Raw genomic sequence first — 14,776 nt, 5'->3', positions numbered from 1 at the left:
TTGGATGAGCCATGTTAACTGATAACATTGAATAATTTGAAAAATAGCGCGTGCAACAAAAGAGAAAAAGAAATTCACATTCTATTTTCTAGTGTTCGTTCGGCAAACAACTCTTTTTTGATTTTTGAGTTCAAAATTTTCGGTAACTTTTTTATAATATTCAACACAAAACTGAAGTACCTGGTCAATGCGGACTCATCTCTGCGACCAACCAATTTCGCAGTAGCGATTAAATATCAAAAAAAAAAAAAGAAAAAGAAATTTTATTATTTTTCTGAAAGGGAGAGGGATTGGGAACATAAGTAAATATTAGAATGAGCTCGGAGTGGTTTGGGGTGCAGTTCGTCTATCTTTACAACATAATTGGGGCTAGACTCCGGTTTATACATTGGAATTACTCCTTTCTTTTGCTAAGGAACGCCGGATAATGATGAAAAAATTAGCTTCCATAATTAGCAATTAATTCTTAATTGAAAATAAATAAATACTATAAACCATTTACGAGGCGACACCGATTCCGCCGCGGATCGGCGATTCTATTAACTTTTATGCTACGCCTATCGTTGCATCTGGTGTATATTTTCCCCCGCCGATCCTTTCTGTATACATTTAAACTTTAGTGTCTAAAGCCTCTACTGAAAAGAGAGTTAGGATCTCCTTCTTCAGAGTTATACAGTTCTTAACGAAACAATTATCGGCAAGGGTGTTGGCAATCGTCAACCAATGTAAATTTTGGGGCTCTTCTTTTGGACAGAAAAACTTAATTTTCCCAAGTTAGCTTAATATAAAACTAATTTTGGAAAAAAAATAGTCAATCTCATAGAAAACTGATTAAGCTGGGATGTACAAACATCCCTGCTCTTTCCCAACAAGCAGAATGAGGAATGATTAACTATAGTTATTGGATAGCTATTGGAGGTGGAATACAGGCATATTGCAGTTGCAGCCCTTTTCATTGCCACGGCGAGTTGCTTATTTGAATGCATGGATATCTCATTGGCATGGCCTCCTTCGCAGCTCGAAGTGGAAGCTTTTTATATTCTTTTGATTTTGTGTTGTTTTTATTTATTTAATAATAGATAATTACCGTAGACTTAAACCGAGAGAGTCCTATTCATAACCATACACACTAAATATGCACATCATTTGCTGCATTATTACACAAATTAAAGGCAAAAAAAAAAAACGTTAAACAAATTACACAGAAAATAGCGAATCAAGCAATGTATGTATGCACGGGTGCCATTGTACGGACCACCAGTACAGCAATGAAACGTAAATGAGAGGGGGGCTCTGAATAGATCGGGGGCCCGGGGGTTAATGGTAGAACAAAATCATAGTTTTAATCGGAAATACTAGGGTGTATAGAGTTATATGTATAAAATAAGGTTCACATAACAATTAATTTTTGTCGGTTTGCTCCTTCCTTCTTGTTCAGATCATTTTTTTTTTAAGTTCTTCTTGTTGCATTTTGTTTGTTTTTTCTTTTCCATTCGTTTAGCTAACTCGCGTCGTATTTTATAAGCTGGATGCTAAACATAAAATATATTTATTTATATATATGTATATATAGATTTCTGTATAGGGGTTCAATTCATCTTCTCCATTTCCTTTAAGCTTAGTAGGTGCCATAGACATTCTCATCGGAGTAGGCTATGTACAGAAAGTAGTCCTCCTCGTGGTGCTCCTGCGGAATAATTAAAGAAATTAGGTGGTCAGGTTAGTTGGGAATACAAAGAGGAGGGGTTCTTTGGACGTACCTGGTACAAGGAGCCCATGGTAGCCGATGTTGGTGGAATGACATTGTTCACAAAGAAGAAGAGGGCATCTTCGGGACGCAGATGGATGCGCTTGCGTATGAGAAAATAGAACTGGCCCACAGTCAAATCCGATGGCACCAGATACTTCTTCTTGTCCAGATCCCCGATGCGTGCCTTGGGTGCCTTCTCTACAATCACCTGCAGAAATGCAACAGAGGGGGAAAATGGAAACGGAAATTAGTAATGTGCGATGTTGAACAACAAGAAAAAAACAATCTAAACAAAGTACGTGCCCTTGAAATATTTCAAAAAACACATTTGGCGAAAATCAAGAAATTGTAATTGCATTTTTCAGTGTCGCCACACATATGGCGCACAGTATGCTCGACTACGTGATACCTCACAAACGTTTGGGGGGTGGCATCACACAATGAATTCCTCAATTATCTATGGGGTTAACTGGTTCCTCTCCCCCCACCCCCTCTTCAACCCATTATTGGGCACCCGAATTAAAGTTTAGCTTAGAACAGGAAGCATCAGCATAATGAATATACATACATATGTATTGTTGTATGGTATGTATGTACGCACATATGATTAGCATTCTAGCTGATTGTCAGTTTTCTCTGTCTTTCCTTTCTCTGCCCCCTTTGTTAGCCGCATTGGCCATCTGGTAAGCTTCATTGGCCGCAGCCAAGGTGTCGTGGATTTTATAGACGCATATGCTAGCTTAGATATAGATTTCGTTTTTCTATGTATGTACGATGTACACATATGCATGCATGTACATACATATGCATGTATATGGTCTGACCAACCAGCTGGCCTTGCCTCTCGCTCTGGCGTTCGGTCAGCTGTTATGTGATTTTGTGGCTGCAAAAAAAAAACACAATCAAACAAACCATAAACACATGCATATTTGCAGGCGATTTCTCTTAGAATATGAACATATTATAGACATGAATCTACATATGTACATATGTATGTAAGTACATGTTAGTAGCACACGGGATCCGTGTAGAATTGGGAGTACTTTACTTGATGCAATTGGTTCAGAATCGAAACAGAGATGCAGAGATTCGTAATCGAAACATAAGCTCAGTAGATCCACTAACACAATCGAATCAATGCAACGGATGGGGGAGGGCACCTTCAGGAGGGCTGATCGAGGAGTTTTCGCTGATAAGGTGGAATGGAATGAAAATTGTGAAATAGCAATAGCAGACATTGGAAAAGACTATGACTAATTTCTAGGCAGCAGAAAGAGGGTTCTGCTGTTGCGGTTGCTGCACAAAAAAAAACAATACCTGAAAACAAAAACATCAGACGTGTGGTTGTATTAGTAAGCGATTTGTTTTTTTGCGCAGTATTCGTTCGTTTTTGTTTTTGCAGGCAAACAAAAACCGAAAAAACAAAATCAAAAACAACTGGTTGGTGGATTGCTGAGAAGTGGAGTGGGGCGAGGTCTGATGCTGCTGCTTAGTGGGGGAGATGTATAGTAAGGCATGGAATAGTGGGAACAGAACAACAGCTGAGCAAGTGAAACAGCTAGCTGGCTTGCGCACACTCGCACACACGCTGAAAGTGCAAACCGAAAAATAAGAGAAAAAAATAAAGAACAAAGCAACTCGAAGTGCGTGTACGTGTGTGTGTGTGTGTATGACAATTTTGAATATTAATATTTTGCTACCAGTGTTTTGCACCTGCTTAATTGCATGTTATGCCTAGAAAATTCGATTTGGTTAATAACTGCAGATGTGCACATTTATATCTTATTAACACTTACCAACAACATCAATATGCGCATTATTGATTATTTCCCTACCAACAAAAAAATATGATACGAACGACGCAAAACAAACGCATACATACATACACAGGGGCACACTTGAGCACCACTTACACACACAACCACAAACACTTTTACATATTTATATTTATATACTTCTATTTTGAATACTTACGGGTACACGATCTGGATATTTACGACGAATCTTGTCGCCCTCAGCGCGACGCTTCTCAAAAGCATGTTCTTCCTTATATTGGAACTTCATGATTTTGACAAGTTTAGCAAAATCAGATAGAAGACGCAGTTTTCACTTTTTTTCTATGTCCAACAAAATTGACAATAACTATAGCTGTTTGACTGTGTGAGTGGAGTGGGGGTATGATTTTTCAGTTTTCGCTGGCCTTTTCGATTTGCAACCGTGTGTTTCGTCTAGTTCGTATTTTGTTGTGATCAGTGTGGCCGGGGATTTGTCGATAAAATAAACCGTCAGGGCTTCGAAAACATACCTAAATATACTTTTTCATTTTCAAAATATACCATAAATATACCGTAGTTTTAAATCAGAGTCCTCGAATTTGATGTTCAATTTAATATTACTAGCTTGCAAAGACTTTCACCACTGAAACAATAATTTAATCCGATTGAAGAATAAATTTTGCCTCTAAGAAATACTCCTTTTTATTGGATTGTATACCTGATGATCTTATATTTTACAAATTTTTATTTGAATTTTTCATTCAAATTACCCCTCTGCAAGCACGGGAGCTTTGTCTTCAGTATGTAAATGTATGTAAATTATTAACAGAGACACATGTACATATGTTCACTGATATCATTGCCAATTAGTGAAAGCGCGCGGAACAAAAGAGGAAAAGAAATTCTATTGTTTTTCTGAAAATTGCACAAAGCGTTGGGCGATAAGGGCGTTGCCAGACTCGCGGATGTCGTAGGGCTGCAAAACATTTCCATCGAAAACTTGCACAATAATTTAAAAAATTGTGGCATCGATGGTCTTGCAGCCCTATTTCAAGGTAAAAATCGCTGCACAGGTGGTATTTTGTTTGTTGCATCTATAAGTGAAGCGAGACAAACCGAGGCCCCAGATGCTGCGCTTACTCGTATCCAACTGCAGCCGCAGTGATCCGCTTAGGTAAATGGCATCGCCGGCAGGCATCCAACACCATGGCCATGGCAGAGCGCCTGTCAAAGGTTGCCTCGTGCGTGCTCGAGCCCCTTATGTCATCAAAATGAGTTTTATTTATCGCTATCATTGATTGTTTACAGCAGATGCCACCTGCTACCCCACCTGCCACTGCCACTACCACTGCCCAGGCGGCAGCTGAGCAGCCGCCTTCAGAATGCCACACGCCTCCTGCGACAGCATATCAAAAAGGATGTCCGGCTAACGCCAGCGCCAACGCCTCCTCCGAGCACATCGAATGCCAGCCGCTTGATACAGACCACACGCGCCCTGCTCTGGGGCGGTGGCAGCCTCACCCTGGGTCTGGGCGCCCGTGGCTGGTGGGCAGGGCGCGGGTCTGTACACTGCGAGGGTAGCCGCCTTATGCAGCACAACCTGGCGGCGAATGAGGAAGAGGAGCACAAGTTTGACTGGAAACGGCTCTGGTCGTACCTGGAGCCACATCTTTGGGAGCTGATCGGGGCTATAGTCGTGAGTATTACAGCTCCTGCAGTGGCCAATTCCAGTTTATATGCCCATGTCCAAACCATGTCCAGGCAGCCCTCATAGTGGCATTCATCAACATACGAATACCAAACATCCTGGGGGATCTGGTGGACACGCTGGCCCGCTACGGCAACACCTACGTGATGGACCCAATTCACAATTCGTTTGTGAGGGACGTGAGCAAACCGGCGACAAATTTGCTCAGCTTGTACATGCTCCAGTCGGGGTTCACGTTCCTGTACATTTACCTGCTGAGCCGCGTGGGGGAGCAGGTGGCGGCCAAGATGCGCCAAGATCTGTTCAAGCAAATCGTGCTGCAGGACATTGCCTTCTTCGACGAGAACCGCACGGGGGAGCTGGTCAATCGGCTCACCGCCGACGTGCAAGACTTCAAAACCTCCTTCAAGCAGTTCGTGGCTCAGGGACTCCGCAGCTCAGCTCAACTGATCGGCGGCAGCATCTCCCTGTTTATCATCTCGCCCCACATGGCCGCCATCGCCCTGGCTAGCGTGCCCTGCGTGGTCACTTTCATGTCCTATCTGGGCCGCAAGCTGCGTTCCCTCAGCAAGAGCTCCCAGGCCCAGGCGGAGCGGGCAACTGGCGTCTGCGAGGAGGCACTCTCCAACATCAGGACGGTTCGCTCGAGTGCCTGCGAGTACCGCGAGATGCAGCTCTTCGAGTCGGAGACGAACGAGGCCGCCCGACTCGCCCAGGAGCTGGGCTACGGCATTGCCGTCTTCCAGGGCCTCACCAACTTCTTCCTGAACACCCTCGTGCTGTCCACCCTGTTCATGGGCGGCCACCTGATGTCAACCGAGAGCCTCAAGCCTGGTGCCCTGATGGCCTTCCTCGTCGCCTCACAGGGCGTGCAGCGATCCCTCTCGCAGGGATCCATCCTCCTGGGCACCATGATCCGCGGAATGACCGCCGGCAGCCGGGTATTCGAGTTCCTCTCGCTGGAGCCCCAAGTGGACCTGCTGCGTGGCTATGTCATACCCCAGGAGCGACTCCATGGGGAGATACGGTTCGAGAACGTCTCCTTCTCCTACCCCATGAGACCGGACCATGTAAGTATCCAGTTATCCATCGAAAAAGCCTCCAAATAAATGCCATTATATGACTCGCTTCAGGTGGTGCTCAAAGACTTCACGTTGACCCTGCGACCCGGTCAGACGGTGGCCCTGGTGGGGGCTAGTGGGTCGGGCAAGTCCACGATAGCCGCTCTGGTGGAGCGCTTCTACGAGCCCACAACGGGCAACATCAAGCTGGACGGGTACAAGCTGTCGGACATATCGCCCTACTGGCTGCGGGCCAACGTTCTAGGCTTCATCGAGCAGCAGCCAATACTGTTTGGGACATCGATCCTAGAGAATATTCGTTACGGGAAGCCGGATGCCGGCGAAAAGGATGTTTACGAGGCGTCTAAGCTTGCACAATCGCATGAGTTTGTGACGGCTCTTCCGGACGGCTATAGCACGCATGTGGGCGAGCGCGGCACCCAGCTGAGCGGTGGACAACGGCAGCGGATCGCCATTGCCCGGGCCCTGCTCAAGAATCCGCGCGTCCTCATATTGGACGAGGCGACGAGTGCCCTGGACGCCACCAGCGAGGCCGAGGTGCAGAAAGCCCTGGACACGGCCGTGCAAAACCGGACCACCCTAGTGATAGCCCACCGTCTGTCCACCATCAGAAATGCCGATCTAATTGTAGTCCTCGACCAGGGACATATTGTAGAGGTAAGTAACCCCACGAACATTCGCTAAATACCCTTCTCCTGACATCCTCTCCTCTCAGTCGGGCAGGCACGGCGAGCTGATGGCCAGGCGGGGCCTCTATTACGCCCTGGTACGCCAGCAGGAGCGACGCGACATCCAGGAGCAGCAGGAACATGCCGTGGAGGCGGTTGCTGCCACGACGCAGGCGGCGGAACCCGCAAATGCACCCACACCCTCTACGGAGGAGGAGCGAAGGCCGAGCACGGCCCAAGGCTGAACTGAACGAGATGAAAATGATTCCCTGTATATTAATTTATGAATTTGTTAATATTTTTATTTTTTTGAATTCCAATTGACCAACAAAAACCCTGGCACGAGACGCTTACAATAAGTTCACAATAAAAAAACACTGAAGACAGTATTGTTTTTGTTACCAAAAAAAAACCAAGTATTTTCATTCGTACACATAATCGCTTTGATTTGAAGGTGGGAGTATTTCAAGTTTTTCAAAAAACTCGTTTAAACGATTGCAGAAAACGGTTAACAGAACAGAGCTACCCAGCGGTTTCACATCACTGATGTGACTCGTGACTTTAAAAATATTTCTACGGCTTTCGAACTATTTCGTGATATATGTAATTGAACTGGAGCATTGTACCATCTCTATCTGTCATCACTAGTTTCATTTTTGGTTTGTTTTTTTGTTTTTCTTGTTTGTGTCGTGGATTATTAAAAATTATAGCCCAAGCCCTCACACCTCCACCTCCCGAGACAGTAGTCTTACGATGTTAGCTGGATTGCAGGATTCTGAGCAACTAAACGGAGAATATCAACAAATGATCAAGTGCGTTAAATCCACAGCAGTGCCAATACATACGAGCAATTATGTAAGTGTGTGTGTGCGTGTGATATGTATATTATTATTAACAATAGACGCTCATGCGGGCAAAAAGTTGTTTAAAACAACAACAAAACGAGAAGATGAAGCATTAGTATTCCCGTTCCCCCACTCAGTTTTGAACATGTGTGCAGCACCTGTACACGTGTATGTGTGCGTGAATAACTTTGCACAGTGGTACGCATGCATTTTCCAATTGGTCTGCAAGCAAAACAAAACACAGAATGTTAGATGGAGCGCAAACCTACGTCAATTTTTTCAATTAATCAATGATCAATGATGTGATGGCCAGGAATATGCAGAATTATACCTTACTACCTGCAGGTATTCCTAGGTTCCTATCTGGATTACGCATTGATTACCTATGTCTATTAGTAGCTACCAATAGATAGGGACACATTTTCCACTATTTAAACCACAGTGCGTGGCTTTTGCTTTTGTCTTGCGTTTGGCGGCGCATTCGTCATTTTCCTTGGTTGCGGACTAAGACGAGATGGCAATATGCACACAATAACTACAGTTACCTTGCGCAGCTGTATGGTGTATCATTTTGATTGCAGATGCACTTATTCCCCGCACCCGCATACCAGAATTCGCTTTTGTGTCTCTCTCACTCATCCGCTCTTCTCTCTCTCTCTCTTACCATTGCAGTGCTAACGTAATAGGGAGAATAAATATACATACATAGCATTCCACATTCCATGCATCAGCATCAGCGCCATCGAGGGGGCAATGGTGCATCAGCCCGCGAAGCAGGATCACGGGGAGGAGGAGCAGGAGGAGGATCAGCAATGTCACAGTGCGGCAACTGTCACGACCAGCTGCTGCCCCACCTGGAGGAGCCGGTTGTGATGGCGCTGGGGCAGCAGTGGCACTGCGACTGCTTCCGCTGCTCCGTATGCGACAGCCACCTGCACAACTGGTACTTTGAGCGCGAGGGTCTACTGTATTGTCGCGATGACTACTATGCGCGCTTCGGTGATGCCTGTCAGCAGTGCACGGCGGTGATAACAGGACCCGTGATGATAGCCGGGGAGCACAAATTCCATCCGGAGTGCTTCTGCTGCACGGCATGCGGCTCCTTTGTCGGCGAGGGCGAGTCGTATGCGCTGGTGGAGCGATCAAAGCTCTACTGCGGCCACTGTTACGGAAAGAGATCGTGCCAGCCGATGCCGGCGGATGCCAAAGCACGGATAACGACAGCCGGCAAGCCAATGCATTCCATACGCCTCGTGGAGATACCAAAGGATGCCACTCCCGGACTCCGTGTGGATGGGGTGTCCCTCGACGATGGCTGTCCCTCCGTTCGGATCACAGAGTAAGAACTTCTCCCTCAATCCGCAATCTCTCTACAATCCCCTCTAGCTCATGATCCCATCTCCTATCTCTATCTAACTCGCATCTGTCCATCTCTTTCGAACACATGCTTGCATATGCCGAACAATAGTTTAATTTGTAATTTTTATGGCCGCATGGGCGAGCACGCCTTCGCGTGGCTGAGCTCCGTGGCGGATAATTGCTGCGGTGCAATCTATAGGTAATCTGTGGGCCGTCCTCCTGTGTGATCAACGCCCTCTAATCCCCCTTTGTGCTCGCTTTGTTCACAGGATCGATGTGAATCTGACGAATCTGCATATCGGGGACCGCATCCTGGAGGTGAATGGAACACCGGTGAGCGACTCTTCGGTGGAGCAGATCGACAAGCTGATACGAAGCAACGAGAAGATGCTCCAGCTAACGGTGGAGCACGATCCGGTGCAGGTCTGCCGCTCCTGCAGCCAGGCGGACATACAGAGAGCCTCCTCCACACTGGTCCTGCCGCTTAGTACATCGGCCTCCAGCGTAGAGGTGGGCGTGCGCGAGCGCGAGCGGGAGCGTCTCTACAAATCATCTGGAACTGGGCCCGAGCAGAGTGCCAAAGCGAGAAAGCTGCGGCAGGCCACTTCCTCAACAATGACAACGACACCAGCAGCAGCTGTGGCAGTGGCAGCAGTGGCAGCAGAGGCAGCCGGGGCAGGAATCCACACAACAGCACAGTTCAAGGATAAGGAGCGCTGCTCGAGCATGTCAAAGCTACTGGATGACCAGCACACGGCCCAACAACACTCCGCCCATCCGCAGCTGTACGATCTGTCGCGGACGCAGAGCTGCCGCGTCGTGCAGAAGCCGCAGCGCATTTTCCGTGCCTCGGATCTCGTGATTGGAGAGAAGCTGGGCGAGGGCTTCTTCGGGAAGGTCTTCAAGGTGACGCACCGGCTCAGCGGTGAGGTGATGGTGCTCAAGGAGCTGCACCGCGCTGACGAGGAGGCACAGCGGAATTTTATCAAGGAGGTGGCCGTGCTCCGGCTGCTCGACCACCAGCATGTGCTCAAGTTCATCGGAGTGCTCTACAAGGACAAGAAGCTGCACATGGTCACCGAGTACGTGGCAGGGGGTTGCCTCAAGGAGCTTTTGCATAACTCCAGCGAGTCCCTCAGTTGGCCACAACGCGTTTGCCTAGCCCGGGACATTGCCTGCGGCATGAGTTACCTCCATTCAATGAACATCATCCACCGGGATCTTAACTCGATGAACTGCCTGGTGCGCGAGGATCGTTCTGTGATTGTTGCCGACTTTGGTCTCGCCCGGAGTGTGGATGCACCGCGTCTGCCATACGGCGGGGCATCTGGAGCTGTTACTGGAGTTCCTGCTGCTGGAGGCAGCGACGCCATGTCGCCGAGCAGCACTTTGAGGCGAAGCAAGAGCCGACAGCGAAGGCAACGCTACACGGTGGTTGGTAATCCCTATTGGATGGCCCCGGAGATGATGAAGGGCCTCAAGTACGACGAGAAGGTGGATGTATTCTCATTTGGCATAATGCTCTGTGAGGTAAGAACAAGTTCCAAACTAAATGAGTCCATCGAATTCTGGAATAATCGATATCCTTTCTTCGCAGATCATTGGACGCGTGGAAGCGGATCCCGATTTCATGCCGAGGAACTCGGACTTTAGCCTTAATCAGCAGGAGTTCCGCGAGAAGTTCTGCTCCAGCTGTCCGGAGGCCTTTTTTAAGGTGGCGTTCGTCTGCTGCGACCTCAATCCAGATATGCGGCCCAGTTTTGAAACGCTGCACGTGTGGCTCGAGCAGCTGCGCCACCATCTGATCACTGAGCGACTGCCGCCCGTCCGCCTTCTGCACGAGATCGAGAACTTCCACGAGAACTACCTCAGCTCGGAGGACGCCCTCTCGCCCACCTCCCAACGCAGTCTGGACAACCTCGATGTGCTTGTGACGGCTTCTGCTGAAGCGCCCAAGGCGCCAGACATCGATGCAAGCAATGCGGACGATTCCTCGCCCTCGATCCAAGAGAAGGAGAATCTGGTGACTTGCGCTCAGGAGATACCCAAGTCTCCTCATCTGGGGAAGGATTTCTCGCCCAGCGGCGAGCGGCTGCGGGACAGCATGCGCGCCCGTCGCCGCCAGCGCTTTCTGGGTGCCCAGGAGGAGCGACGCAATGTCACCCCGGAAACCCACTCAACGGAGCGGGTTCTGAAGCAGGCCCTGAAGAAGTGCCGTCCCTTTGGGGAGAAGGGCTACCTCGTCGACCTGCGTCCCGGCGCGGAGCTGCAGTTACACAACGTTCGCGACCTCAACAACTACTCGGATTTGGACTCCAGCTGCGATACGAGCCTCAATTACCACGAGGTGAATGCTCCTACTCCTACATTGCCAGAGCCCAAGGAGGGGGCGAGCCAAGATGCTGAGGTAGTGATGTCCCCGCCTCGACCCCCGGCCCCAGAGCCAGAGCACCGCATGGCCATCGATGATATGCGCACGCGACTGCACCAGTGCCGCAGTAAGTTCGAGCACCTGGAGGAGGCGAGCCGTCGCAATTTCAGCCAATCGCAGAGCTCTATGCGCAACTTCTTTAAGACGCCGCCGGTAGCCCTGAAGATGTTTCAGAGGCTGGAGCACGAGGCGGCCGCCGCCGGCCTCAATGGCAACTGTCCCCCACCGCCACCACGAACCCAGCGCATTAATCAGACGCCTATATTTGGGCGCCGCAATCCGCTGCCAGCGCAACAGAAGCAGGTCCAACATGCCGATTCCCTCGAGAATCTGGCCACGAATACGTCCGGGCACGGCAAGCAGACACCGGCACTGGCACCCAAGCGGAGCAAGGCTGCCACCAGCAGCAGCCAGAACACCGGCCCCGCCGAGGTGCACGGACTCTTGGCTGCAGCTCCGTCCGGGTCTCAGCTTTTGTTCCATCGAGTGGCCAGTGACAGTAGTCCAGTAACGGTAGCTACAGCAGCTTGCCCAGCAGCCCCCCCGGATTGGCTTCCCAAGAAGCACAAAATGACTCTCCCCTTGCCGACCCAACGGTCCAGCAACCAGCGCCAGCCTTTGGGCAGCCACAAGACAAAGCTGCCCAAAAGCCCCTTCAGTCGTTCGTATGCACAGCCGCCACAAACGTCCCCCAGCCACTGCAATGCATCGCCAACGCGGCCCCGTCCGGTATCACCCAGCAAGCATTTGGCTCAAAGGCACACTGCGGCCACCGCCCAGCGCCTGAGCAACGGTACGAGTATACATTGAAGAGAAATTGTGAATAAGTCCTCTATCTCTCCCTATTTGTAATTGTCATCTTTTCAGTTGTTCCCGTTCATCAGCAGCAGCAGCAGCATCAGCCATCGTCGAAGACAACCCGTCTGAACATCCTCAGTCCGGAGAGGGTGCATCGTCTGGGGGCACGACTCAGCGACCAGAAACAGAAAATGCGGGAGGAGGTAACCACGGCAGCGGCAACAGTCGGCGGTGGAGGAGTTGGAGGCGTAGCGGCCACATTGGCGGATGTCAGCAATGGTCATGGACGGTCCGGGTCGACCGGTGTGGCAGGTGGTGCCGCCGGGGAGAGACGAAGAAGGCCACCGCCGCCACCGCCGGTGCGCAGTCATTTCAATACGCGCTGCTAGCTGTCACATACCTGTTATACAGGGAGAGACATGTGGAAATTGTAAGTCCTTAGCTGTGAGAAAATTCCGGTAAACTGTTATAAACAGTAAGTCGGTTCCACTTTTAGCCACAGCCACAACATAACTGGTCGAACTGTTATACGCACAAGACAGAAACACACGCACATACCATATAACACATTCCAACCGAATCCATAAATCAGTCAACGAAAAGCGAAAGAGGGGAAGATGAAACGCGTATAGAATTTATGCTCATTCAAAACTGAAAACTGTTCCATCATGCTCTCCGTCTTGGAATGCATACGAATCATAACGAAGGTTAAGTGCCTGCGCGATAAAGCGAAACAAAATCAAGATGCAATATTTACAAATTACTCGTTATAAAAACAGTTATATAGTGTAATATAGAATCGAATAGAAACCCCCAAACAGAACAACTAATGCTACTGCTTAAGATTTCGTAACAGGCTCCTCCGCACCGACTGTTACTAAACGAAAACAGCAAAAAAGAAAACCACTCATATATTAGGTTTAAGCTCATGTATCCTGTGAACCGATTAGCGAGAAAGAGGAGATGAAACGTAAACTTGTGCCATGCCCAGTGATACAATATGGAATCCTGGGATTGAGCGATGTGCGAAAGATATAATATTTACATATGTATGTACATATGTACATATGTATATGGCGAAGAGAGAACCCACCCAACAAAATGAAAAAAAGACATTAATGAGTACATTTTTTTTGAAAATTGTGGTTAAAAAGTGTTTTTGTATACATACATATGTATGTATATATGTACCAAACACTTAGATAATTCCATAGAGCCACTATGTATGATATCTATCCATACGTACATACATATGTATGTGTGTACTTTTATTCCATGTTAGTGCTTAAATCTAATTTATTATTTATCGATCGATTCTCCATGAACAATAATTAATAGCATTTTGTATTGAGAAACAAAAGTCTAACTTGTATTTAATATAATAATACTATTGTGTATGTATGTACATACATAAATATGTAAATATGAATTCATTTACATTTGTGTGTACATATATGCGAACTCTTTAGCTCAAAGAAGGCATCTTTAGATGTTAAGCCACATGCACATTGCTAACTGTTATACACACACATACCCATCATACATACATACTACTTAATGCTGTTCAAGGAATATGAAGGAACTGTTATACTACACTTGATATTTACATTATAAAACGCTTGTAATTAATATATGTATAGCTTCATTGCCATATATGTACATATAACATTCAAGTATTTATTTGTTTGTGTTTGTTATACGGTATAACAAGTATCAAAGCGCAATGATCGTAAATGTTTCCATTGTCTTACATACTCCTATAACACACATGATTGTTATACAGTATATCAGTTTTAGCACACGCTAAACACAATAATTTCTAACGTGCAAGTTGCCATATAACACTTAAGTGCGTGAAATGTACTGTTTTATAGTATAACAGTTGCTGCACAAATATTTACATACTCGCGCCTCAATGTTTCGACTAAAAACTTTATCTAGTATTTAATGATAATAGAAAATATTTGTGGCTATTTTTGTAAATGTATGTACATATAAGTATGTAAATACATAAATATGTATGTATGTAAACACAGTTGATAATTATAATGTATAATTCTGGAAAAACTCAAACGCCCACAACATACCATACATACAGCATTCCCTCCTCACTGGAATTAATTTTTATTTTCTGTTATTCAAAAAAAGGGAAAATTGAGAACATAATAAAAAAGAAAATGCAGAAACATTCTTTACAATCTTTAAACCATTTTTCCATTGCGTGGGTCCCTACACAGAATATACATACATACATATGTACATACGATGTCCGCCTTGACAAAATTAAGAACTGGAAGAGGGGAGAAGGCATGTTAAAATTCGATGCAGGTGTGATGGAAGTCCGCGATCTGTTTAAAATT

The 14,776-nt window shown here is 47.1% G+C and overlaps 3 protein-coding genes across 7 annotated transcripts; 2 read left to right on the top strand and 1 right to left on the bottom strand.

The window, feature by feature from the left end:
- Positions 1-1,488: 1,488 nt before the first annotated feature.
- LOC117898177 (gamma-aminobutyric acid receptor-associated protein) lies at positions 1,489-4,005 on the bottom strand. Its single transcript, XM_034807389.1, has 3 exons — positions 3,725-4,005; positions 1,761-1,958; positions 1,489-1,687 (listed from the first exon to the last, which is right to left on the bottom strand). Exons 1-3 carry the CDS (start codon positions 3,812-3,814, stop codon positions 1,619-1,621), a joined length of 357 nt encoding a protein of 118 aa, XP_034663280.1. The 5' UTR covers positions 3,815-4,005; the 3' UTR covers positions 1,489-1,618.
- Positions 4,006-4,494: 489 nt separating this feature from the next.
- LOC117898120 (mitochondrial potassium channel ATP-binding subunit) lies at positions 4,495-7,385 on the top strand. Of its 2 annotated transcripts, none has more exons than XM_034807321.1 (5): positions 4,495-4,699; positions 4,837-5,221; positions 5,287-6,303; positions 6,367-6,972; positions 7,031-7,385. In XM_034807321.1, the coding sequence occupies exons 1-5, from the start codon at positions 4,653-4,655 to the stop codon at positions 7,226-7,228; spliced, it is 2,253 nt and encodes a 750-aa protein (XP_034663212.1). In that variant the 5' UTR covers positions 4,495-4,652; the 3' UTR covers positions 7,229-7,385. The 2 variants fall into 2 exon arrangements, with proteins under 2 accessions (XP_034663212.1, XP_034663203.1); XM_034807312.1 differs by having other exon boundaries at positions 4,834-5,221.
- Positions 7,386-7,617: 232 nt separating this feature from the next.
- On the top strand, positions 7,618-14,556 carry LOC117898093 (LIM domain kinase 1). Of its 4 annotated transcripts, XM_034807284.1 has the most exons (7): positions 7,618-7,838; positions 8,501-9,167; positions 9,297-9,386; positions 9,457-10,717; positions 10,785-12,411; positions 12,486-12,846; positions 12,913-14,556. In XM_034807284.1, the coding sequence occupies exons 2-6, from the start codon at positions 8,551-8,553 to the stop codon at positions 12,803-12,805; spliced, it is 3,915 nt and encodes a 1,304-aa protein (XP_034663175.1). In that variant the 5' UTR covers positions 7,618-7,838; positions 8,501-8,550; the 3' UTR covers positions 12,806-12,846; positions 12,913-14,556. The 4 variants fall into 4 exon arrangements, with proteins under 4 accessions (XP_034663175.1, XP_034663184.1, XP_034663167.1 ...); XM_034807293.1 differs by having other exon boundaries at positions 7,618-7,795; positions 12,486-14,556; XM_034807276.1 differs by having other exon boundaries at positions 12,486-14,556.
- Positions 14,557-14,776: the final 220 nt, after the last annotated feature.

This window comes from Drosophila subobscura, chromosome A, assembly GCF_008121235.1.
Source record: "Drosophila subobscura isolate 14011-0131.10 chromosome A, UCBerk_Dsub_1.0, whole genome shotgun sequence".
In the NCBI taxonomy this organism is placed as follows: Eukaryota; Metazoa; Arthropoda; class Insecta; order Diptera; family Drosophilidae; genus Drosophila; species Drosophila subobscura.
The sequence above is the reverse complement of the archived record's forward strand: the minus strand, read 5'-3'. Positions and strand labels throughout refer to the sequence as shown.